At 44.9% G+C, this 27,635-nt stretch overlaps 1 protein-coding gene across 1 annotated transcript; it reads left to right on the top strand.

Annotated features, from left to right (window-relative positions):
* Positions 1-16,326: 16,326 nt before the first annotated feature.
* Positions 16,327-17,531, top strand: LOC147980202 (uncharacterized). The gene is made up of 2 exons (XM_087516846.1): positions 16,327-17,256; positions 17,361-17,531. Exons 1-2 carry the CDS (start codon positions 16,422-16,424, stop codon positions 17,372-17,374), a joined length of 849 nt encoding a protein of 282 aa, XP_087372972.1. The 5' UTR covers positions 16,327-16,421; the 3' UTR covers positions 17,375-17,531.
* Positions 17,532-27,635: the final 10,104 nt, after the last annotated feature.

Genomic DNA, 27,635 nt, shown 5'->3' with positions numbered 1-27,635 from the left:
TTTTTGCAAAAGAATGATTCAAAAAACTTAGTTTTAGTTTTCCACAGAAAGCATTTTGGATCAACCGATTTGTAAACTCGGTGATACCGAAGCAGCTGTTGGAACCTAAACTAGTGAACTCGGTCAGACCGAGTCACAGTTCGGTGGCACCAAGACTGCTAGGGTTTCACAAAGTCCTGAACTCGGTCACACCGATTTGCAATTCTTGGTCACACAGAAAATTACATGTGCAATGGCCTGAGCCGAATCGGTGGTACCAAGTTCCACAACTCGGTGGGTCCGAGATGGTTTCGGCGGAAACCTAACCCTAAATTTTCAATTCACGACTAAACTACGGAGTGTTTTGACTGGATAAGAATGATCTCAATCGTGGCAAGATACATGGCGAACACAATGTGCTAGGAATCAGATAGGGATAGCACAGTGATCGAGTTCATACCCTAGTTCGGCGGAGAACTCGCTACGGCGGCAATGGCGGGGATGATTCCCATTGACGGCGGCGGAGACCAGCGGCAGGAGGCGGCTGGCGACGAGGAAGACAATCCGGAGACCCTGGAGGCAGAGCGAGCTAAGCGCGGGTCGAGGAGGTTCGGAAAGTTTTCCAATATTTGACCCGTGGGTATATATAGCCCGAACCTGTCGGTGTGACCGAGTGGAACAACTCGGTGGCACCGAGATTCATAACTGCAAGCAGTTACTAAAACTCGGTGTGACCGAAAGGTTCGTATCAGTTGCACCGAGGTTGAAAACCTAGATCGACTTAGTGATCTCGGTATGACCGAAATGGGTGAATCGGTCAGACTGAAACGCACAAAGAAGTTTTGGAAGTTTAAGTCTATGACGAATCGGGGACTCCGAGTGCTCCTCACACAGAGTGGTTCGAATCTGACTTGATCAAATTTTGTGATGCAGCATGAATAGAGTTTGAGACAAGAAAATCATAGATAGCTAGAGAAGGTTCTTAGGCATTCTTGTCCATCCACTTGGCCAAAAGAAAAGGAAACCAATCAATCAAAACAACAAGTGGATGTCCTCGAATGAGTAAATTATGCAACCAACATGCTCACACAATAAAATGGCAAATGAAATATGTGGCAAAGCATGCACAAACAATTCTAGCATCTATCAAGCAATTGGCGATGACTAGGTCATCTAATATGAGTATATTGACTTAGGAGTCAAATGAGAACATTTGATCATAGGTCATACTCATCGTTTAAGCACAAGTGGGGTTACCACTTTTACATAAAGCGTTATTGTGTTCACACCATTAGAGTTGCTTTAACTCAATTGTTAGAGTAAAGCTCCCCCTAGATGTGAGATCCCCCCTAAGAGGGATGAACTAACCCTGGGTTTTGTCGATGATGACTTCATGTAGGTGTTGAAGATGTGGATGCTCTATGTTGATGTAGATCCTTTGGAGCTATCCTTTGGAGTGAGTTGCACTTTCAATACCTACACGGGTTAGTCCCATAAGGAACAAGCAAGCGTATCCATAGACATAGAGTGATGCACACACAAGATGATGTCTATGAAAGATTTAGGTTACCTTGTCCCTTGTCTTACCAACAAGAGGGTTTGTGACTTCTTGAACTAGTGCAAGATGTGGAAGTTGATTGCACTTGTTCTTGCCAAAATGATAAGAGTGAAGTATATTGGCAGAGTCACCCTCAAGAACTCTTCTAGTTCTTCTTCTTCGGGATCCACACCATCTTGATGGGAATCCTCAGAGTTGTAGTTGTACTTGATGAAGTGGAACTTGATGTAGTCTTGGGAACCCACTTGACCAAGGCCATAGGAGCTTCTTCAAATGCATCGATTTCCTCTTGAAGCTTGTCCTTGCCTTTTTGCTTGTGGTCTTGTGGTGGAAGATCATCTTGAGCTTGTGTCCCCTTGGATTAAGTAGGATCATACTTCTCTTGTTGAGGAACAAAATTTGTCTTGGGGTATTGATCTTCTTCCCACTCAACTCCATTGGCATTGAACTTTCGTTCAAAACCAATACCTTGATTCTTCCGGTGCCTTCCTTGCTTGCGTACAATTTCCTCAAATTGCTTACTCTCAGCAAGGCTCTTGTAAACACCTTTCTCTATAATTCCCTTCAATAAGCTATTTTCTTGCTCAAGTGTAACTTGGCTAAGAGAATCATTAGTGGAATCAAGAGAACTACTAGGAGCAACAACATTGGATTTAGCATGATTATTGTTACTACTAGAGAAAGAATCTTTCTTGTTCTTGTTACTAGATTTGACTTGAGGCATGTAAGTGGATAAGAGTAAACGCTTGGCAATGTAAGAAGAATTTTTCTTGTGAAGATCATCATTGATTGCCTTTAAGAACTCATGCTCTTGCTCAAGGTTGAGCTTTTCAAAACGTAATTTCTCATGAGTCCTTAAAAGTTCTCGATGATTTCCTAAGATAGTTTCATGAGCTAACTTAAGAGTGTTTAGTTCTTTAGTTAGAGACTCAATCTTCTCTTTATCATTGTCATTCGTTTCATCATAGTATTCACCACTATAGTTGTCAACAAGTAACTCATCATCACCTAACAAGTCATCTTCATCACTATTGAAATCAACATACTCAGGATGTGATATCTTTGGACCTTTGGCCATGAAGCATCTTCCAATTCCTTCATTTGGTGAATCAAATATGTCGTAGGATTTGGTTGACACAAGTGCTAGTCCGGCAACACCTTCATCTTGAATATATTCGTAGTCGGAGTGATAGCTTCTCTCGGAGTCATTGTCGGAGTCAGAGCCGGATACCCATTTACCAACATGAGCTTGATGTCTTTGTTTTGTGTAGCTCCTTGATGAATTGTCCTTCCTTTCTGAATCCTTGCTTCTCCGAGGGTGTCTTCGTTCATATCGATCATCCCTACTCCTTCTCTCCCTTGATGGTGATTCTTATCTTCTACTTCTTCTTTTGGGAGAATCTTCTCTTCTCTTGTGGGGAGCCGTACACTCATTGGAGTAGTGTCCAGGTCTTCCACAATTGTAGCAGTTTCACTCTCGACTAGAAGATCTTTTGTCATTGTAGGACCTTGACTTGGAACTTCTTTCCTTGCTTCTACTCTTGTAGAACTTGTTGAAGTTCTTCACCATTAGGCTCAATTCTTCATTGAAGGTTTGTTTCTCACTTGATGATGTGGGAGCTTCACATGAGGCTTTGTAAGCACCACTTGACTTGTTATGGAGCTCCTCCTTATCCTTGAGTGACATCTCATGAGCAACAATTCTTCCAATGACTTCCGTTGGCTTGAGATCTTTGTAATTTGGCATCATTTGGATCAATGTGCATACGGTATCGTATTTTCCATCCAAGGCTCTTAGGATCTTCTTGATGATGAATTTGTCGGTCATCTCTTCACTTCCTAAGCCAGCAATCTCATTTGTGATAAGAGCAAGCCTAGAGTACATTTCAGCGACACCTTCACCATCCTTCATTTTGAACTTGTCAAGTTGACTTTGAAGCACATCCAACTTGGATTCCTTGACGGAGTCGGTACCTTCATGCATATCAATCAAAGTATCCCAAATTTCCTTTGCATTCTCAAGACCGCTGATTTTGTTGAATTATTCGGGGCACAATCCGTTGAAGAGGATATCACAAGCTTGAGCATTGTATTGTAGCATCTTCAACTCATCCGCAATAGCTTCACGATTCGGTTCTCTCCCATCAAAGAATTCACCTTGCAAGCCAACACACACAATAGCCCAAACGGCGGGGTTATGTCCAAGAATATGCATTTTCATCTTATGCTTCCAACTAGCAAAATTTGTTGCATCAAAGTAAGGACCTCTACAGTGATAATTTCCCTCGCTAGACGCCATACTCTCCTAGGTTGTGAAACCAAGGCTATGACCACCAAAATCTATGGAAATCAAAGCAAATGGAGACCAAAGCTCTGATACCACTTGTAGGATCGAAAGTATGTCTAGAGGGGGGTGATTAGACTACTTGACGAAATAAAAATCTATCATTTTCCCAATTTTAGTCTTTGGCAGATTTTAGCTATCTTAGCACAAGTAAAGCAATCTTAACACAATTCAAGCAAGCATGCAAAGAGTCTATGAGCAGCGGAAAGTAAAGCATGCAACTTGCAAGAATGTAAAGGGAAGGGTTTGGAAAATTCAAACGCAATTGGAGACACGGATGTTTTTGTCGTGGTTCCGATAGGTGGTGCTATCGTACATCCACGTTGATGGAGACTTCAACCCATGCAGTGTAACGGTTGCGCGAGTCCACGGAGGGCTCCACCCACAAAGGGACCACGAAGAAGCAACCTTGTCTATCCCATCATGGCCATCACCCATGAAGGACTTGCCTCACTAGCAGTAGATCTTCACAAAGTAGGCGATCTCCTTGCCCTTACAAACTCCTTGGTTCAACTCCACAATCTTTGTCGGAGGCTCCCAACTGACACCTAGCCAATCTAGGAGACACCACTCTCCAAGAAGTAACAAATGGTGTGTTTATCATGAACTCCTTGCTCTTGTGCTTCAAATGATAGTCTCCCCAACACACAACTCTCTCTCACAGGATATGGATTTGGTAGAAAGAAGGTTTGAGTGGAAAGCAACTTGGGGAAGGCTAGAGATCAAGATTCATATGGTAGGAATGGAATATCTTGGCCACAACACATGAGTAGGTGGTTCTCTCTCAGAAAATATGTATTGGAAGTGTACGTATGTTGTGATGGCTCTCTCCACAAACGATGAGTGGGTGGAGGGGTATATATAGCCTCCACACAAAAACTAACAGTTACACACAATTTACCAATCTCGGTGAGACTGAAGTGGAAAACTCGGTCGTACCGATTTAACATACCTAGTGACCGTTAGGATTTTCCGTGGGACTAGATGCAACTCGGCAGGACCGATATGGTTAGGGTTAGGGCATAACGTAATCTTGGTGTGACCGATTACACAAACTCGGTGGGACCGATTTTGGTAATAAGCTAACCAGAGAGTTGGTCAGGTAAACTCGGTGGGACCGATCGCTCATTTTGATGGGACCGAAATGTTACGAAAGAGAAACAGAGAGTTTACATTGCAATCTCGGTGGGACCGATCGCTCATCTCGGTAGGACAAAACGTTACGGAGGGAAACAGAGAGATTACAACCCCATCTCCGTGTGACCGAAATCCCTATCGGTGAGACCGATTTGCCTAGGGTTTGTGGCAGTGGCTATGACATTTGAAACTCGGTGGCACCGGATAGAAAGAATCGGTAGGGCCGAGTTTGACTTTTGGTTTAGGTCATATGTGGATGTGGGTAGGTAGTTGAGGGTTTTGGAGCATATCACTAAGCACTATGAAGCAAGAACCTCATTAAACAACACCTCATCCCTCCTTGATAGTATTGGCTTTTCCTATAGACTCAATGTGATCTTGGATCACTAAAATATAAAATGTAGAGTCTTGAGCTTTGAGCTGGAGCCAATCTTTTTGTCCTTAATATTTTGAGGGGTCCACATTCCTCATCCATGCCATGCCATTTATTGAGCTTTTCCTGAAATATTAATCTTGGAATAGCATTAGCTCAATGAGCTATATGTTGTTAGGAATTACCAAAACCACCTAGGGATAGTTGCACTTTCACTTTGTTCCCATTTGACCGGCCTGTCCGCAAATCCCCATACCCATACCAAATATGGGGAGGATATGGGATGGATGTCCACGCATGTCCAAGCTGCCCTCCACATAGGATGCAGCCCCGGACCATTTCTCTGTCTTTCTTTTCACTCTATCTCTCTCCTCATCCCCATCAATCACATGCATTTGATCGGACAATTTGAGGAGGATGTTGAAGGAAATATGCCCTAGAGGATATAATAAAGTTGTTATTTTATATTTCCTTACACTGGTATGCGTCGGTGCTATACAAATGGTTTTTAACCCCTTTCCGCGACGGCATTTGAAATCATCACCAAGTGAGTGTGGGCGATAGGGGGGTCCTTCCAACACGACCCAAAAATCGTCGGGGATAGGCCCTCCTGGGACACAGGCTGGGGAAAAATGAGCTCGTGTGCGATCGGGCGAGGCATCAAAACCCAATCATTTTCGTTCGTATGTACATCCCACACGGTGAATCCCAGAAAAACATTTTCGTTCGTATGTATATCACACACAGTCAATCCAAGGAATACGTTTCTGTTCTTATGTACATCCCACACAGTCAATCTAGGGAAAACGTTTCCATTTGTATGTATATCACACATGGTCAATCCAAGGAATATGTTTCCGTTCTTATGTACATCCCACATAGTCAATCCAGGGAAAATGTTTCCATTGAGATGTACATCCCACACAGTTTTATGTGTAGGATCTTGTGTGAAAGGTGTAACTATCACACATGCTCTTCCTTGGTTAACTGTTTGCTTTTATCAACTACATCGCACACGATTTGATGAAAACAACTGTGTGGCATTGGGCTATCCATCACAAGCTCTTTTACTGCTAGAATCATTTGTAAAGTTCCATCACACATTTAGCAGGTTTATTAGTTTACAATTAATAATTCCAGTATTGCGCAAATTCACATTTCGTATCGAACAACTGTTTGCCAATTTTCTATCTGGCACATAAATATATTTTAACATCACAGTATGATAGCTACATGAAAACAACACAATACAACATATAGCTAGTTCAACTTCCTAAGAACAATATTAGAACGATATATTCATTTCCCTAATCGAGATCATCCAGGCTCGTCTTATCCACCTCTGCTTACAGTTCAGTTAGAACCTGTTTTGAACTGGCCAACTGGGAAATTGCCTCCTCCTTTGCCAACACCATCTTAGCAAAGACTGATTTAAAAAATCTGAGCTCATTCTCCACCTTCCTCTTTTTATCCTGCATCTTCAAATATTCTTCAGCGTTGACAACACTTTCTCTGTTCTCTTCCTCATACATGCTCTAGAGCTTCACTAGGCACATCTTCAAAGACTGTGGCCACTCTTGATCAACCCACTCCAAGAAATTAAGAACACTTCCGTTCATCCTATAATATTTAAAACTAGATTAGTAATAATTGTAAGGGAAATGAGTTTATAGCAACATAGAAATTCATTAATGCTTATTTCGAAAAACTCAAGAAACATGTCAATTATGACATATCTTCTCAAAAATATTAATGTGCAAATGAATTAATTGCTACTGAGACAAGAACCAAATTCTAGGACATCAGAAGCTATAATTAACTACAACAACGCTACAAGTTCTTACTCATGTAAAATAAATAACAAATTGAACATTCTATGAGGAAGGTAAATATAACTACAATAGCATAGCGACAGTGTTTGGATGACAGCAAATTGATACTAATAGGTGTGTACATGCACAAATTTAGTAACATAGAACTAATAGCACTAAGGCCGTCCACTATGTATGCCAAAACTGGTGTAAAGACAACTGTTGCTACATCTCGCACCGGGGCCCTGCACTTTCGAGCCGATGCAGCGGAAAAAAATCAGGGACCCGAACTCCGGAGCACCTAGTTGCTCCGATGCCCAGTTCCTTCGTGCCATAAAGATTTAGTATTTTACTGCTTGGCTGCTTGGATGTGTGGAACAAAGTTGGTTGCACAAACTTCTGAAGCGGTGCCAAATAATTTTCTAATGGCGCCGCTGATGAGATGGCAACAATTTTAGATACTAGGTACATTGTGACAGTGTCTTAGGATGCATTTGGTTGAAGGTGTGGTATCAATGGGTTGGGACCGTGACAGTGTCTGAATCACATCTAACAAATGATTTTTAACAACGAAAGAGGGTCTAACCTTCTCTGCACATGCCAGAACTTCCTCCCACTATCCACAGATTCAAACGCAACTAGCTTCATGCATGGAGATTCATGGTGACAACGAGCAGATAGATCTTCAGCCACCCCGCTCCATTCATTGCCACTGATGGTCCTAGGGAGCTACAAGAGGAAGAAGTGACTCAAATCGACCACTGGGTAAAAATCCTTCATTCCAAGTCATAGCCCAAGAGAGAGAAGAGAGGCATACTTGGGTGGTGAAGGAGTCGACGCCGGAGGAGGAACCGCTAAAGAGGTCTTTGAAGACGACCATGCCGACCCCGACGGTAGGATGCGAGACAGCGAGAGCGAGGAAGTTGCCAGAGCTTAGGAAGGAACGAAGGAAGGAGGAAACATGGGAAATGTGACTTGTGGTCAGGGAGAAAAGGGGGTGGGGGAGGGGGCTGAGGTAGATATTTTGGCGGTAGGCCAAAATTTTGGAAATGTGGAGGGGAACTTTGCACACGGTGCCGCCGGACCATTCACTTTGAATGATTGGGTGCATCGCAAATGATTCTTATGGTTTATGCGCATGGGATGAGTTTGGTAATTCAAATTTTCATGGAAATTTCCCCGGGTACGTCACTGCATAATTTAACATCGCTTGCTAATTTGGGCACACAAAAGAGCGTACAGCAGACAAAATACACTTACTGAATTGAGCAATTTTAGTAATTAAACAGAGCCAGTTCACCTAAACATTGCTCTAACAAAAGACCAGGATTAAAAAAAAAGCCTAGGTACGCATAGTTTTAACAATCCGCCGCCGCGTCAGCCTATGCATCGCCGGTGTGAGATGAGACGTTGATGACTTATCCTGGCGACATGCCGCCATTGGTGGACTCCGCATCCCCCCTACTGAAGTCAACCGCGTGCTCATACTCATCCTCGTCCTCGGCGCCGCCCTCAAGGTTGTAGTACTCGTAGTAGTGGCTACGCCAGAGATCACTTTGGTACTCCACCGCCGATTCCTTGACGGACAGACTCTTCTCTACCTCGACCTCGGCCACACGCAACTCCTCCTCTCGACGCTCCTTGATCTCTGCCGCCTCCTACATCTCCAGATCCCGCTCGGCAACCTCATGAGGAAGCAGGTGCTCCATGGCCACTGCCTTTTCGAACGTGGGTTGCATGCTGGAGTCCGAGGTGGCCTGGAATATCTCGGCATGTGCATCCTCGATCTTGGTGTGGATGGCCTTGACCAGGGCCAGGGCCACATCGGCGCCACTGACGGCAACTCGAGCGCTCTCGGCATTTGCAGCTGCCCTGTCGGCTGCCACAGATGCCCTCTCGGTGGAAGCGGCCGCGCTCAATGCACATGCGGCGGCACTCTCGGCATACGTGGCCGCACTCTCGGCACAGGCGGCAGCGCTCGAGGGGGGGGGACGCGGCCATCGTACGAGCCTTCACGAAGCGTTTCCACGGTGTCATCTTTGTAAGAAGGGGGTGCGGGAATGGGGATCGAGATTTGTGGATTCGGGGGTTGCCGGCACTGGAGCTGACGAGCCGGCGAAGCTTAAGGAGGAAGACTTAAATAGACCCAGATATTTTCGTCGCAAACGGTTCCTAGAAAACAATTGTGTGTGATGTTGTAGATATTTTTTATTAGCTGTGAAAGACGAATTTGGAGTAAAGTGGCAACAGATGGTGTTTTAAATGTACGAGATTTTTTTAGTACTGATACAACTATCATGTAAAATTTTGGAAAATTTCAGGGGTCATTTGACCTTTTAAGTCATTTAAGTGATTTTCTAGCCATTTAATGACCGTAATTGAAATTTGAACTACATGTACATGCAACAGCTAACCATAACGGTTTGAAAAGTCATTTTTGTGTACTTGTGTGCGATTTAATTCCATGTGCAGTAAATTGGAAGGAATTTTCAAACATATTGGTCTAACGGCTATGACACAATTAAGCACGGAGTGCCATGGCATTTAAATTCCAAAAAATAAAAAAATATCAAAAAAACATGAAACCTTGGTTGATGTAATGTCATGCCACCAAGATGATGTGGTAAAAAATTTGGCATGTGTGATGAAAGTTTGGACACACACCCCTCTTATAGCGAAGCAACTCACTAGAAGGCTCATGGTTCCGAGAGGGAACAATGCATGTTTGATGACGAACGGGAGATAGCTTCCTCTTACAGCCTTTAATTTTTTTTACGTGTAACGTGCACTACTACAACTGTCATGTGAAAATTTGGAAAATTTTAGGGGTCATTTGACCTTTTAAAGACATTTAAGTGATTTTCTAGCAATGACCGTAATTCAAATTTGAACTACATCTACATGCAACCGCTAACCATAACGGTTGGAAAAATCATATTTGTGTACTTGTGTGCGAGTTAATTTCATGTGCAGTAAATTAGAAGGAATTTTCAAACATATTGGTCTCACGACATGGACACATGCCTATGTATGCATGGAGTGCCATGATACTTTAATTCTAAAAAATGATCAGAAAAACATGAAACCTTCGTTGATGTAATGTCATGCCACCAAGATGATGTGGTAAAAAAATTGGCATGCTTGAAGAAAGTTTGGACACACACCCCTCACAAACCGGAGCAACTCACTAGAAGGCTCGTGGTTCCGATAGGGAACAATGCATGTTTGATGACGAACAGGAAATAGCTTCCTCTTACGGCCTTCAAATTTTTTCTACGTTTAACGTGCACTACTACAACTATAATGTGAAAATTTGGAAAATTCTTGGGGTCATTTGACCTTTTAAAGACATTTAAGTGATTTTCTCTCCATTTAATGGTCGTAATTCAAATTTGAACTACATCTTGATGTAACGGCTAACCATAACGGTTTGAAAAATTATATTTGTGTACTTGTGTGCGAGTTAATTCCATATGCAGTAAATTAGGAGGAATTTTCAAACATATTGGTCTCACGACATGGACACATGCATATGTATGCATGGAGTGCCATGGCATTTTAATGCCAAAAAAATAAAAAATGATAAGAAAAACATGAAACCTTGCTTGATGTAATGTCACGCCACCAAGATGATGTGGTAAAAAATTTGCCTGTTTGACGAAAGTTTGGACACCCCCCTCACAAATCGGAGCAACTCACTAGAAGGCTCGTGGTTCCAAGAGGGAACAATGCATGTTTGATGACGGACATGAGAAGCTTCCTCTTACGGCCTTGATTTTTTTCCTACATTTAACATGCACTAATACAACTGTCATGTGAAAAATTGGAAAATTTCAGGGGTCGTTTGACCTTTTAAAGACATTTAAGTGATTTTCTAGCCATTTAATGATCGTAATTCAAATTTGAACTACATCTACATGCAACGGCTAACAATAATGGTTTCAAAAATCATATTTGTGTACTTGTGTGCGAGTTAATACCATGTGCAGTAAATTAGAAGGAATTTTCAAACATATTGGTCTCACGACATGGACACATGCATATGTATGCATGGAGTGCCATGGCATTTTAATTCCAAAAAATTAAAAAATGATCAGAAAAACATGAAACATTGCTTGATGTAATGTCATGCCACCAAGATGATGTGGTAAAAAAATTGGCCTATTTAACAAAATTTTGGACACACCCACTCACAAACTGGAGCAACTCAGTAGAAGGTTCGTGGTTTCAAGAGGGAACAATGCATGTTTGATGACGAACGGGAGATAGCTTCCTCTTACGGGCTTCAAAAAAATTTCTACGTTTAACGTGCACTAATACAACTGTCATGTGAAAAATTGGAAAATTTCAGGGGTCATTTGACCTTTTAAAGACATTTAAGTGATATTCTAGCCATTAAATGAACGTAGTTCAAATTTGAACTACATCTACGTGCAACGGGTAACCATAAAGGTTTGAAAAATTATATTTTTGTGTACTTGTGTGTGAGTTAAAAAATCATCAGACGATGTAAATATCTGGTGTTCAAAAAAGAAAATGTAAAGATCTGGCAAGACAACCGGCCCCCACATTATTGGCACTCTATCTCGCGGCTCGAGGTTTGGTAGGTGAGCAGCGGGGATCATTAATCAGACACGGTTCTGTATTGAAAACTGTCGGCTATTATGTTCACACACAGATTTTACTGCGGGAATTGTGTGTAATTCAAACTACAGTACTCGTAAATTTCGATGACTGGCGTGTGTACTGTTCACGTCGATCTAGATTCCAGCCGCCAATAAATACTACCTTGCTCACGTCGTCCCGCCTGCATTCTCATCTACATCCTCCCCTCGCTCGCCATCTCTCTCTCTCACTCAGTCTCAAATCTCTGCCATGGCGCCCGCGGTCTGCCCACGCGCCGACAAGGAGTCGCTGCCCCCCGAGGACGCTCACTCGAATAGCAGCGATGAGGACCCATACGCGGTGCCGAACGAGGTTGCGCCGGACCCCCAACTTTGGATTGGTTTTGGGGCCAGTACAATCTTTGTCTGTGTAAGTTGCTGCCGCCGGCAGAGAAATCCAGGCAAGTGGCATTCAAGAAGGAGATGGCAGAGGACGAAGCCAGGTACCAGGCAGCCTGTGAAGCCCGTGATGCCGCCTAGAAAAAGGAGGCGGCAGAGCTTTGGGGGCGGGCGCATCGTTGTGCGGAGGAGGTGTACGAAGACAGGTACTTCGTGAGGAAGGTCATACGCGCTGGGCGCCTCGTCGCTGCGTGGAGGTGGGTCGATAAGTTCTAGCATGCCACCGATGAGTAGATCTGGTGGGTGCCTAGCGAAATGGCAAGATTGTTCGCGCGCGTCCGCCAGCAAGAGGCAGATCGGTATGTCAAGCGCTGCGAGGCGGAGGAGGCGGAGTACTGCCTCCACACTAGTAAGACGCTGCGCACCAGGGAGCTGCTGGCGAGGGGCTGCTGGAATACTGGCCCTAGGAGGGATTATTAGTTTTAGTATTGTTCGTTTTCAATTTTATGCATTGTACCTAGTAGTTAAGTATCATCACGTATATGTGATGATATTATATATATTCTATGATGAACTAATGAACAATTAATTAATATATATATTATGAATTCCATTTTCTATCTGTTTTTGTATACTAATTTGAATCTAGATGTTATCATCCACAGATACAGAATGGAAAGCGTATATACACACATTGAAAAGAACATATAAGCATGGAAAACAGAGTAAACACATTGAAACAGAGCAATAAACAAAGCAATACTATGATTGTTGTGAATACATAGCTATCCACGTCTAAATGACTCAACAAAATAAAACGCGTCCAAGAGACCATGACCAGCAGCCCTTGCCTACGGTAGCTCTTGGCTCTGCCTGAACTCGTGCAGGTGTTCGTCCAAGTGGTCGACACGCTCGCGGTACATCTGGAGCGTGATCTCGAGCCCTAAGTTGGCTATTTCATCGGAGACCACCAGCTCGTGGATGCGATGGCCATGTTCCTCTACTGCGCCCAGGTGGACACCTGGGCCAAGGAGGTGGTCGAGCGTACCGACCAGCGTGTTGGCATCGAGCGGGCCACGGACAAGGCGAATGATGCGACCCATGCAAACAGCGCGGCGGGCGTCCTGTGTAAGTACAACGCGGCGGGCGTCCGGTGCAAGTATGACGTGGCCGGCCTCTGGTGGGTGTACGACGCAGAGTGTTGGAAATATGCCCTAGAGGCAATAATAAAAGCATCATTATTATATTTCCTTGTTCATGATAATTGTCTTTATTCATGCTATAATTGTGTTATCCGGAAATCGTAATACATGTGTGAATAACAGACACCAACATGTCCCTAGTAAGCCTCTAGTTAACTAGCTCGTTGATAAATAGATAGTCATGGTTTCCTGACTATGGACATTGGATGTCATTGATAACGAGATCACATCATTAGGAGAATGATGTGATGGACAAGACCCAATCCTAAACATAGCACAAGATCGTATAGTTCGTTTGCTAGAGTTTTCCAATGTCAAAGTATCTTTTCCTTAGACCATGAGATCGTGTAACTCCCGGATACCGTAGGAGTGATTTGGGTATATCAAACGTCACAACGTAACTGGGTGACTATAAAGGTATACTACGGGTATCTCCGAAAGTGTCTTTTGGGTTGACATGGATCAAGACTGGGATTTGTCACTCCGTATGACGGGGAGGTATCACTGGGCCCACTCGGTAATGCATCATCATAACGAGCTCAAAGTGACCAAGTGTCTGGTCACGGGATCATGCATTACGGTACGAGTAAAGTGACTTGCCGGTAACGAGATTGAACGAGGTATTGGGATACCGACGATCGAATCTCGGGCAAGTAACATATCGATTGACAAAGGGAATTGCATACGGGGTTGATTGAATCCTCGACATCGTGGTTCATCCGATGAAATCATCGTGGAGCATGTGGGAGCCAACATGGGTATCCAGATCCCGCTGTTGGTTATTGACCGGAGAGTCGTCTCGGTCATGTCTGCTTGTCTCCCGAACCCGTAGGGTCTACACACTTAAGGTTCGGTGACGCTAGGGTTGTGAAGATATGTATATGCAGAAACCCGAATGTTGTTCCGAGTCCCGGATGAGATCCCGGACGTCACGAGGAGTTCCGGAATGGTCCAGAGGTAAAGAATTATATATAGGAAATGCTGTTTCGGCCATCGGGACAAGTTTCGGGGTTATCGGTATTGTACCGGGACCACCGGAGGGGTCCCGGGGGCCCACCGGGTGGGGCCACCTGTCCCGGGGGGGCACATGGGCTGTAGGGGGTGCGCCTTGGCCTACATGGGCCAAGGGCATCAGCCCCACTAGGCCCATGCGCCTAGGGTTTCCATGGGGGAGGAGTCCCACTAGTGGAAGGCACCCCGAGGTGCCTTGGGGGGGAGGGAAACCTCCCCTGGCCGCCGCACCTAGGAGATCAGATCTCCTAGGCTGTGCACCCACCCCCCTTGGCCCTCCTATATATAGTGGGGGAGAGGAGGGACTTCATACACCAGCCCCTGGCGCCTCCCTCTCTCCCCGTTACGTCTCTCTCTCGTAGTATAGGCGAAGCCCTGCTACGGTGACGCCCTGCATCCACCACCATGCCGTCGTGCTGCTGGATCTTCATCAACCTCTCCTTCCCCTTGCTGGATCAAGAAGGAGGAGACGTCTCCCGTCCCGTACGTGTGTTGAACGCGGAGGTGCCGTCCGTTCGGCGCTTGGTCATCGGTGATTTGGATCACGTCGTGTTCGACTACATCATCACCGTTCTTTGAACGCTTCCGTGCGCGATCTACAAAGGTATGTAGATGCATCCAATGACTCGTTGCTAGATGAACTCCTAGATGATCTTGGTGAAACGAGTAGGAAATTTTTTGTTTTCTGCAACGTTCCCCAACAGTGGTATCAGAGCTAGGTCTATGCGTAGTTCTTCTTGCGCGAGTAGAACACAATTAGTTGTTGGCGTAGATTTGTCAACTTTCTTGCCGCTACTAGTCTTATCTTGCTTCAGAGGTATTGTGGGATGAAGCGGCCCGGACCAACCTTACACGTACGCTTACGTGAGACCGGTTCCACCGACTAACATGCACTAGTTGCATAAGGTGGCTGGCGGGTGTCTGTCTCTCCCACTTTATTTGGAGCGGATTCGATGAACAGGGTCCTTATGAAGGGTAAATAGAAGTTGACAAATCGCGTTGTGGCTTTAACGTAGGTAAGAAGACGTTCTTGCTAGAACCCTAATTCAGCCACGTAAAACTTGCAACAACAATTAGAGGACGTCTAACTTGTTTTTGCAGCAAGTGGTTTGTGATATGATATGGCCAAAGTTGTGATGAATGATCTATATGTGATGTATGAGATGTTCATGCTATTGTAATAGGAATCACGACTTGCATGTCGATGAGTATGACAACCGGCAGGAGCCATAGGAGTTGTCTTTATTCTTTTATATGACCTGCGTGTCATTGAGAAACGCCATGTAAATTACTTTAGTTTATTGCTAAACGCGTTAGCCATAGTAGTAGAAGTAATAGTTGGCGAGCAACTTCATGGAGACACGATGATGGAGATCATGGTGTCAAGCCGGTGACAAGATGATCATGGAGCCCCAAGATGGAGATCAAAGGAGCTATGTGATATTGGCCATATCATGTCACGTCTATTATTTGATTACATGTGATGTTTATCATGTTTTTGCATCTTGTTTACTTAGAACGATGGTAGTAAATAAGATGATCCCTCATAACAATTTCAAGAAGTGTTCTCCCCTAACTGTGCACCGTTGCTAAAGTTCGTCGTTTCTAAGCACGCCGTGATGATCGGGTGTGATGGATCCTTACGTTCACATACAACTGGTGTTGACGAGCCTAGCATGTACAGACATGGCCTCGGAACACATGCAAAACACTTAGGGTTAACTTGACGAGCCTAGCATGTACAGACATGGCCTCGGAACACAGAAGACCGAAAGGTCGAGCATGAGTCGTATAGAAGATACGATCAACATGAAGATGTTCACCGACGTTGACTAGTCCGTCTCACGTGATGATCGGACACGGTCTAGTTAACTCGGATCATGTAATACTTAGAGGACTAGAGGGATGTCTAATCTAAGTGGGAGTTCATTAATAATTTGATTAGATGAACTTAATTATCATGAACTTAGTCTAAAATCTTTACAATATGTCTTGTAGATCAAATGGCCAACGTAGTCCTCAACTTCAACGCGTTCCTAGAGAAAACCAAGCTGAAAGACGATGGCAGCAACTATACGGACTGGGTCCGGAACCTGAGGATCATCCTCATAGCTGCCAAGAAAGATTATGTCCTACAAGCACCGCTAGGTGATCCACCCGTCCCACAGAACCAAGACGTTATGAACGCTTGGCAGACACGTGTTGACGACTACTCCCTCGTTCAGTGCGGCATGCTTTACAGCTTAGAGCCGGGGCTCCAAAAGCGTTTTGAGAGACATGGAGCATATGAGATATTCGAAGAGCTGAAAATGGTTTTTCAAGCTCATGCCCGGATCGAGAGATATGAAGTCTCCGATAAGTTCTTCAGCTGTAAGATGGAGGAAAATAGTTCTGTCAGTGAGCACATACTCACTATGTCTGGGTTACATAACCGCTTGTCTCAGCTGGGAGTTAATCTCCTGGATGATGCGGTCATTGACAGAATCCTCCAGTCGCTTCCACCAAGCTACAAGAGCTTTGTGATGAACTTCAACAAGCAGGGGATGCAAAAGACCATTCCTGAGTTGTTCTCGATGCTGAAATCAGCGGAGGTAGAAGTCAAGAAAGAACATCAAGTGTTGATGGTCAATAAAACCACTAAGTTCAAGAAAGGCAAGGGTAAAAAGAACTTCAAGAAGGACGGCAAGGAGGTTGCCGCGCCCGGCAAGCAAGCTGCCGGGAAGAAGCCAAAGAATGGACCCAAGCCTGAGACGGAGTGCTTTTATTGCAAAGGGAAGGGTCACTGGAAACGGAACTGCCCCAAGTACTTAGCGGACAAGAAGGCCGGCAACACCAAAGGTATATTTGATATACATGTAGTTGATGTGTACCTTACCAGTACTCGTAGTGACTCCTGGGTATTTGATACCGGTGCCGTTGCTCATATTTGTAACTCACAGCAGGAGCTGCGGAATAAACAGAGACTGGCGAAGGACGAGGTGACGATGCGCGTCGGGAATGGTTCCAAGGTCGATGTGATCGCCGTCGGCACGCTGCCTCTACATTTACCTACGGGATTAGTTTTAAACCTCAATAACTGTTATTTAGTGCCAGCTTTGAGCATGAACATTATGTCGGGATCTTGTTTAATTCGAGATGGCTACTCATTTAAATTTGAGAATAATGGTTGTTCTATTTATATGAGAGATATGGTTTATGGTCATGCTCCGATGGTGAATGGTTTATTCTTTATGAATCTCGAACGTAATGTTACACATGTTCATAATGTGAGTACCAAAAGGAGTAAAGTTGATCATGATAGTACCACATACTTGTGGCACTGCCGCCTTGGTCACATAGGTGTAAAACGCATGAAGAAGCTCCATGCAGATGAACTTTTAGAGTCTCTTGATTATGAATCATTTGACACGTGCGAACCATGCCTCATGGGTAAAATGACCAAGACTCCGTTCTCAGGAACAATGGAGTGAGCAACCAACTTATTGGAAATAATACATACTGATGTGTGCGGTCCAATGAGTGTTGAGGCTCGCGGTGGCTATCGTTATGTTCTCACTCTCACTGATGACTTAAGTAGATATGGGTATGTCTACTTAATGAAACACAAGTCTGAAACCTTTGAAAAGTTCAAGGAATTTCAGAGTGAGGTTGAGAATCAACGTGACAGGAAAATCAAGTTTCTACGATCAGATCGTGGAGGAGAATACTTGAGTCACGAATTTGGTACATACTTAAGAAAATGTGGAATAGTTTCACAACTCACGCCGCCTGGAACACCTCAGCGTAACGGTGTGTCCGAACGTCGTAATCGCACTCTATTAGATATGGTGCGATCTATGATGTCTCTTACCGATTTACCGCTATCTTTTTGGGGCTATGCTTTAGAGACTGCCGCATTCACTTTAAATAGGGCTCCGTCGAAATCCGTTGAGACGACACCGTATGAATTATGGTTTGGGAAGAAACCTAAGCTGTCGTTTCTAAAAGTTTGGGGATGCGATGCTTATGTGAAGAAACTTCAACCTGAGAAGCTCGAACCCAAGTCGGAAAAATGCGTCTTCATAGGATACCCAAAAGAAACTATTGGGTACACCTTCTACCTCAGATCTGAAGGCAAGATCTTTGTTGCCAAGAATGGGTCCTTTCTAGAGAAAGAGTTTCTCTCGAAAGAAGTAAGTGGGAGGAAAGTAGAACTTGATGAAGTATTACCTCTTGAACCGGAAAATGGCGCAACTCAAGAAAATGTTCCTGAGGTGCCTGCACCGACTAGAGAGGAAGTTAATGATAATGATCAAGATACTTCTGATCAAGCTCCTACTGAAATTCGAAGGTCCACAAGGACACGTTCCGCACCAGAGTGGTACGGCAACCCTGTCTTGGAAATCATGTTGTTAGACAACGGTGAACCTTCGAACTATGAAGAAGCGATGGCGGGCCCGGATTCCGACAAATGGCTAGAAGCCATGAAACCCGAGATAGGATCCATGTATGAAAATAAAGTATGGACTTTGACTGACTTGCCCGTAGAACGGCGAGCCATAGAAAATAAATGGATCTTTAAGAAGAAGACAGACGTGGATGGTAATGTGACCATCTATAAAGCTCGGCTTGTCGCTAAGGGTTATCAACAAGTTCAAGGGGTTGACTACGATGAGACTTTCTCACCAGTAGCGAAGCTGAAGTCCGTCCGAATCATGTTAGCAATTGCCGCATTCTACGATTATGAGATATGGCAAATGGACGTCAAAACGGCATTCCTTAATGGTTTCCTTAAGGAAGAATTGTATATGATGCAGCCGGAAGGTTTTGTCGATCCTAAGAATGCTGACAAGGTATGCAAGCTCCAACGCTCGATTTATGGGCTGGTGCAAGCATCTCGGAGTTGGAACATTCGCTTTGATGAGATGATCAAAGCGTTTGGGTTTACACAGACTTATGGAGAAGCCTGCGTTTACAAGAAAGTGAGTGGGAGCTCTGTAGCATTTCTCATATTATATGTAGATGACATACTTTTGATGGGAAATGATATAGAACTCTTGGACAGCATCAAGGCCTACTTGAATAAAAGTTTTTCAATGAAGGACCTTGGAGAAGCTGCTTATATATTAGGCATCAAAATCTATAGAGATAGATCGAGACGCCTCATAGGTCTTTCACAAAGCACATACCTTGATAAGATATTGAAGAAGTTCAATACGAATCAGTCTAAGAAGGGGTTCTTGCCTGTGTTGCAAGGTATGAAATTGAGCTCAGCTCAATGTCCGACCACGGCAGAAGAAATAGAAGAGATGAGTGTCATCTCCTATGCCTCAGCCATAGGTTCTATTATGTATGCCATGCTGTGTACCAGACCTAATGTAAACCTTGCCGTAAGTTTGGTAGGAAGGTACCAAAGTAATCCTGGCAAGGAACACTGGACAGCGGTCAAGAATATCCTGAAGTACCTGAAAAGGACTAAGGAAATGTTTCTCGTTTATGGAGGTGACGAAGAGCTCGTCGTAAAGGGTTACGTTGACGCTAGCTTCGACACAGATCTGGATGACTCTAAGTCACAAACCGGATACATGTATATTTTGAATGGTGGGGCAGTAAGCTGGTGCAGTTGCAAGCAAAGCGTCGTGGCGGGATCTACATGTGAAGCGGAGTACATGGCAGCCTCGGAGGCAGCACATGAAGCAATATGGGTGAAGGAGTTCATCACCGACCTAGGAGTCATACCCAATGCGTCGGGTCCAATCAAACTCTTTTGTGACAACACTGGAGCTATTGCACTTGCCAAGGAGCCCAGGTTTCACAACAAGACAAGGCACATCAAGCGTCGCTTCAACTCCATTCGTGAAAATGTTCAAAATGGAGACATAGAGATTTGTAAAGTACATACGGACCTGAATGTAGCAGATCCGTTGACTAAACCTCTCCCTAGGGCAAAACATGATCAACACCAGAATTCCATGGGTGTTCGATTCATCACAATGTAACTAGATTATTGACTCTAGTGCAAGTGGGAGACTGTTGGAAATATGCCCTAGAGGCAATAATAAAAGCATTATTATTATATTTCCTTGTTCATGATAATTGTCTTTATTCATGCTATAATTGTGTTATCCGGAAATCGTAATACATGTGTGAATAACAGACACCAACATGTCCCTAGTAAGCCTCTAGTTAACTAGCTCGTTGATCAACAGATAGTCATGGTTTCCTGACTATGGACATTGGATGTCATTGATAACGAGATCACATCATTAGGAGAATGATGTGATGGACAAGACCCAATCCTAAACATAGCACAAGATCGTATAGTTCGTTTGCTAGAGTTTTCCAATGTCAAAGTATCTTTTCCTTAGACCATGAGATCGTGTAACTCCCGGATACCGTAGGAGTGCTTTGGGTATATCAAACGTCACAACGTGACTGGGTGACTATAAAGGTATACTACGGGTATCTCCGAAAGTGTCTGTTGGGTTGACATGGATCAAGACTGGGATTTGTCACTCCGTATGACGGAGAGGTATCACTGGGCCCACTCGGTAATGCATTATCATAATGAGCTCAAAGTGACCAAGTGTCTGGTCACGGGATCATGCATTACGGTACGAGTAAAGTGACTTGCCGGTAACGAGATTGAACGAGGTATTGGGATACCGACGATCGAATCTCGGGCAAGTAACATATCGATTGACAAAGGGAATTGCATACGGGGTTGATTGAATCCTCGACATCGTGGTTCATCCGATGAAATCATCGTGGAGCATGTGGGAGCCAACATGGGTATCCAGATCCCGCTGTTGGTTATTGACCGGAGAGTCGTCTCGGTCATGTCTGCTTGTCTCCCGAACCCGTAGGGTCTACACACTTAAGGTTCGGTGACGCTAGGGTTGTGAAGATATGTATATGCAGAAACCCGAATGTTGTTCGGATTCCCGGATGAGATCCCGGACATCACGAGGAGTTCCGGAATGGTCCGGAGGTAAAGAATTATATATAGGAAATGCTGTTTCGGCCATCGGGACAAGTTTCGGGGTTATCGGTATTGTACCGGGACCACCGGAGGGGTCCCGGGGGCCCACCGGGTGCGGCCACCTGTCCCGGGGGGCCACATGGGCTGTAGGGGGTGCGCCTTGGCCTACATAGGCCAAGGGCACCAGCCCCACTAGGCCCATGCGCCTAGGGTTTCCATGGGGGAGGAGTCCCACTAGTGGAAGGCACCCCGAGGTGCCTTGGGGGGGAGGGAAACCTCCCCTGGCCGCCGCACCTAGGAGATCAGATCTCCTAGGCTGCGCACCCACCCCCCTTGGCCCTCCTATATATAGTGGGGGAGAGGAGGGACTTCATACACCAGCCCCTGGCGCCTCCCTCTCTCCCCGTTACGTCTCTCTCTCGTAGTATAGGCGAAGCCCTGCTACTGTGACGCCCTGCATCCACCACCACGCCGTCGTGCTGCTGGATCTTCATCAACCTCTCCTTCCCCTTGCTGGATCAAGAAGGAGGAGACGTCTCCCGTCCCGTACGTGTGTTGAACGCGGAGGTGCCGTCCATTCGGCGCTTGGTCATCGGTGATTTGGATCACGTCGTGTTCGACTACATCATCACCGTTCTTTGAACGCTTCCGTGCGCGATCTACAAAGGTATGTAGATGCATCCAATGACTCGTTGCTAGATGAACTCCTAGATGATCTTGGTGGAACGAGTAGGAAAATTTTTGTTTTCTGCAACGTTCCCCAACACAGAGGGCCTCTGCCCACTCTTGGCGAGGAATGAGAGTACTAACGGGACATGTACCCAGCTGCGACGCCGTGTCGATAGCAGGCAAGCGCCAATGGTTCCTCTCTTGCTATGCAGCGCGCCGCGCCTCTCGCTCTGCAGCGCTCCAATGGTCTCACCATGTGGCGAGCTACAGCCTATTAGCATGGACGCGCCTAGCTTGCTCTGCGGCGCGCCATCGATCATGTTATGCGGCGAGCTACAGCCTATCGGCGCTGACATGCCTATCTTGATCCGCGGTGCTGAAGCGCCATGCGCCAAGGGTCTACTCAAACCTAGCGATGACGCGCATCATGACATCGTCCATTGCGTTGCCGGGGAGCGCCTTAGCCTCACCGGGCTGTGGCGCCTGCTCGTTTTCCCCGTCGACGAGGTTGATGGCATTGGCGGCGCTTTGGTGCGTTGGCATGCTTGGAAAAAGTGGATGTGCTACAGGCTACACTTGTTGCCTCCGTGCGTCATGCGTTGCCTAGGTTTATGCGCAATATCGCTGGGTGGTGGGAAACTGGTGAGGAAATGGCGGGAAACGGTGGCGTGTTCATAAAATGCCGTCAATTAATGGAAACTTTGCATAGAAGGAACATCGAGCTAGCACAAAAAGTAGATGATGATCAGATGATCATTTATCCTAGTTAATTATGCATGTAATAGTTTGCTTTAGTGTGTGGAAATGTCATGTGTGTATTAGCCACCTATGTAATTGGATGGTTGTCGCGTATTACACACATCTTGTTTATGTGAAACGTTTCTGTTCTCTTGGCTCAACACAAACAGTTTATCGGAATGAACTGTATGCCCTCCATTGCACACACCTTGATCTGGTTGAACCCTATCCGTTGCGTTGCCTAATCGAAAACAGTTCATCCGAGTGAACCATATGCCGTATATCACACACACCTTGATTTGGCTGACCATTTATGTTGTGTTGCCTAATCACAAACAGTTCATCGAGTGAACCGTAAGCTGTATATCGCACACGCCTTCATCTGGCTGCCCGTTTCTTTTGTTCTGCCACATCATGAACAGTTAATTGAACTAAACCCTATGCCCTGCATCGCACATGCAACTAAAATTTTAACTGTGTTTGATGCAACCGTCAAATGTTTTGCACCTTTTTTGACAGTTATTTTACACCACCGTTTGTGATTATTGCATCGCACACAGTTTCGTCGAAGGGTCTCTGATCATAGTGTCGCGTTACCAGCAACCTGTAGTAGTGTTATTCATGATAAATGTTTATTATCCATGCTAGAATTGTATTGATTGGAAACCTTGATACATGTGTGAATACATAGACAAAACACTGAGTCCCTAGTGAGCCTCTACTTGACTGCTTGTTGATCAAAGATGGTTAAGATTTCCTAACCATGGACATGAGTTGTCATTTGATAACGGGATCACATCATTAGGAGAATCATGTGATGGAAAAGAACCATCCGTTAGGTTAGCATATTGATTGTTCAGTTTTATTGCTATTGGTTTCTTCATGTCAAATACATATTCCTTTGACTATGAGATTATGCAACTCTCGGATACTGGAGGAATACCTTGTGTGCTATCAAACGCCACAACGTAACTGGGTGATTATAAAGATGCTCTACTTGTATCTCCAAAGGTGTTTGTTGGGATGGCATAGATCAAGATTACGATTTGTCACTCCGAGTATCGGAGAGGTATCTCTGGGCCCTCTCGGTAATGCACATCATAAGAAGCCTTGAAAGCAAAGTGACTAATGAGTTAGTTACAGGATGATGTATTATGGAACGAGTAAAGAGACTTGCCGGTAACAAGATTGAACTAGGTATGAAGATATCGTCGATCAAATCTCGGGCAAGTAACATACCGATGGACAAAGGGAATTGTGTATGTTGTCATAACAGTTCGACCGATATAGATCTTCGTAGAATATGTAGGAGCCAATATGAGCATCCATGTTCCGCTATTGTTTATTGACCGTAGAGGTGTCTCGGTCATGTCTACATAGTTCTCGAACCCATAGGGTCCGCACGCTTAACATTCGATGACGATTTAGTATTTTATGAGTTATGTGATTAGGTGACCGAATGTTGTTTGGAGTCCTGGATGAGATCACGGACATGACGAGGAGTATCAAAATGGTCAATAGGTAAAGATTGATATATAGGACAATGGTGTTCGGACACCAGAAGTGTTCCAGCGGGTATCGGGTACTTATCGGGTCAACAAAAGGTGTTTCGGGTACCCCGGCAATCCTATGGGCCATATGGGCCTTGTGAAGGAACACACCAGCCCACAAGGGGCTGGTGTGCCCTATAAGGCTATAGGAGGAGGAGAAGGAAAGGGGGGAAGGGAAAGGAAAGTGTGGATTAGGATTCCCACTTCCTTCCCTCACCCCCTCTTTCCTCCCCTTCATGCATACATGGAAAGGGGGGCACAGATAAAGGCAGGGCCCCTAGGGGGAGGAGCCCAACCCTAGGGCGCCCCTCGCTGGCTCTCCTCCCCCTCCCACCTATATATATGTGGGGAGGGGGCGCCTAGAATACAACAACATCAATTGTTAGCCGTGTGCGGCGCCCCCCTCCACAGTTTACACCCCCCGGTCACATTCTCGCGATGCTTAGGCGAAGCCCTGCGCGGATCACTTCACCATCACCGTCACTGATGTCTACTACACAACCTTCTTCTTGTAGACGTTGTTGGGCCTTCGAGTGCAAAGGTTTGTAGGACAGTAGCAAATTTCCCTCAAGTGGATGACCTAAGGTTTATCAATCCATGGGAGGCATAGGATGAAGATGGTCTCTCTCAAACAACCCTGCAACCAAATAACAAAGAGTCTCTTGTGTACCCAACACACCCAATACAATGGTAAATTGTATAGGTGCACTAGTCACGCGAAGAGATGGTGATACAAGTGCAATATGGATGGTAGATAAAGGTTTTTTTAATCTGAAAATATAAAAACAGCAAGGTAACAAGTGGTAAAAGTGAGCGTAAACGGTATTGCAATGCTAGGAAACAAGGCCTAGGGTTCATACTTTCACTAGTGCAAGTTCTCTCAACAATAATAACATAATTGGATCATATAACTATCCCTTAACATGCAACAAAGAGTCACTCCAAAGTCACTAATAGCGGAGAACAATCGAAGAGATTATTGTAGGGTATGAAACCACCTCAAAGTTATCCTTTCTGATCAATCTATTCAAGAGTCCGTAGTAAAATAACATGAAGCTATTCTTTCCATTCAATCTATCATAGAGTTTGTACTAGAATAACACCTTAAATAACACGAAGCTATTCTTTCCATTCAATCTATCATAGAGTTCGTACTAGAATAACACCTTAAGACACAAATCAACCAAAACCCTAATGTCACCTAGATACTCCAATGTCACCTCGAGTATCCATGGGTATTATTATACGATATGTATCACACAATCTCAGATTCATCTATTCAACCAACACAAAGTACTTCAAAGAGTGCCCCAAAGTTTCTACTGGAGAGTCAAGACGAAAATGTGTGCCAACCCCTATGCATAAGTTCACGAGGTCACGGAACTCGCAAGTTGATCACCAAAACATACATCAAGTGGATCACGTGATATCCCATTATCACCACAGATACACATGCAAGACATACATCAAGTGTTCTCAAATCCTTAAAGACCCAATCCGATAAGATAACTTCAAAGGGAAAACTCAATTCATCACAAGAGAGTAGAGGGGGAGAAACATCATAAGATCCAAATATAATAGCAAAGCTTGCGATACATCAAGATCGTGCCGACTCAAGAACACGAGAGCGAGCGAGAGAGAGAGAGAGATCAAACACATAGCTACTAGTACATACCCTCAGCCCGAGGGTGAACTACTCCCTCCTCGTCATGGAGAGCGCCGACCGGAGAGGGATTCCCCCCTCCAGCAGGGTGCCGGAATGGGTCTAGATTGGTTTTCAGTGGCTACGGAGGCTTCTGGCGGCGGAACTCCCGATCTAGGTTATTTTATGGAGGTTTCTATATTTATAGGAATTTTTGGCGTCAGTCTCACGTCAAGAAGGTGCCCGAGTCATCCCACAAGGTAGGCCCACGCGCCCGCGGGGAGGGGGGGCACCCTCGTGGACGGCCCGGAACTCTTCTGGCCCAACTCTTTTACTCCGGGGTCTTATTTTGGTCCATAAAAAACGTGAAAAATTGGACGTCAATTGGACTCCGTTTGGTATTCCTTTTCTGTAGAACTCAAAAACAAGGAAAAAAACAGAAACTGGCACTGGGCTCTAGGTTAATAGGTTAGTCCCAAAAATCACATAAAATAGCATATAAATGCATATAAAACATCCAAGGTTGATAATATAATAGCATGGAACAATAACAAATTATAGATACGTTGGGGACGTATCAGTCACCACGCCGTCATGTTGACATAACTCATCTACATCATCGACACCTTGCTGGATCAGAAGGCGAGGGACATCATCGCGCTTAATGTGTGTAGAACTCGGAGGTCCCGTACGTTCGGTGCTTGATCGGTTGGATCTAGAAGAAGTTTGACTACATCAACCGCGTTGTCAAACGCTTCCGATTTCAGTCTATGAGGGTACGTGGACACACTCTCCCCCTCTCGTTGCTATGCATCTCCTAGATAGTTCTTGCGTGAGCGTAGGAATTTTTTTGAAATTGCATGCTACGTTCCTCAACAGATGTAGGGACATGATTGCATGCATGCATAATTGAAGGCTCAAAATAGATGTGCCCTGATACGTCTCCTTCGTATCTACTTTTCCTAACGCTTTTCCTCTTGTTTTGGACTCTAATTTGCATGATTTGAATTTAACTAAACCAGACTGACGCTATTTTTAGCAGAACAACCATGGTGTTGTTTTTGTGCAGAAATAAAAGTTCTCAGAATGGAACGAAACTTTTTGGAGAATTGTTTCAGAATATATATAAAAAATACTAGAGCCAAGAACCACCGGAGGGGGGCCCTTGGGTGAGCACAACCCACTAGAGCATGCCGCCCCCTCCAGGCGCACCCAGGTGGGTTGAGCCCACCTGCTGGCCCCGCGGACCCTGATTCAGACTCTATAAAATGCTATTTTTGGAGAAAAAAATCAGGGAGGAAGTTTCATCGCGTTTCACGATACGGAGCCGCCACCATCCCATGTTCTTCATCGGGAGGCCAGATCTAGAGTCCGTTGGGGCTCCGGAGAGGGGGATCTTCGATCTTTGTCATCACCAACCCTCCTTCATCTCCAATTCCATGATGCTCCCCACCTGGAGTGAGTAATTCCTTCATAGGCTCGCTGGTCGGTGAGGAGTTGGATGTGATTCATCATGTAATCAAGTTAGTTTTGTTAGGGCTTGATCCCTAGTATCCATTATGTCATGAGTTTGATGTTGTTATGACTTTGCCATGCTTAATGCTTGTCACTTTGGGCCTGGGTGCCATGATTTGAGATATGAACGATTTATGTTTTC

This window comes from Triticum urartu, chromosome 3A (genome assembly GCF_056163025.1).
Source record: "Triticum urartu cultivar PI428250 chromosome 3A, HENAU_Tu73, whole genome shotgun sequence".
Lineage (NCBI taxonomy): Eukaryota > Viridiplantae > Streptophyta > Magnoliopsida > Poales > Poaceae > Triticum > Triticum urartu.
This window is presented reverse-complemented; position numbering and strand designations above follow the sequence as displayed.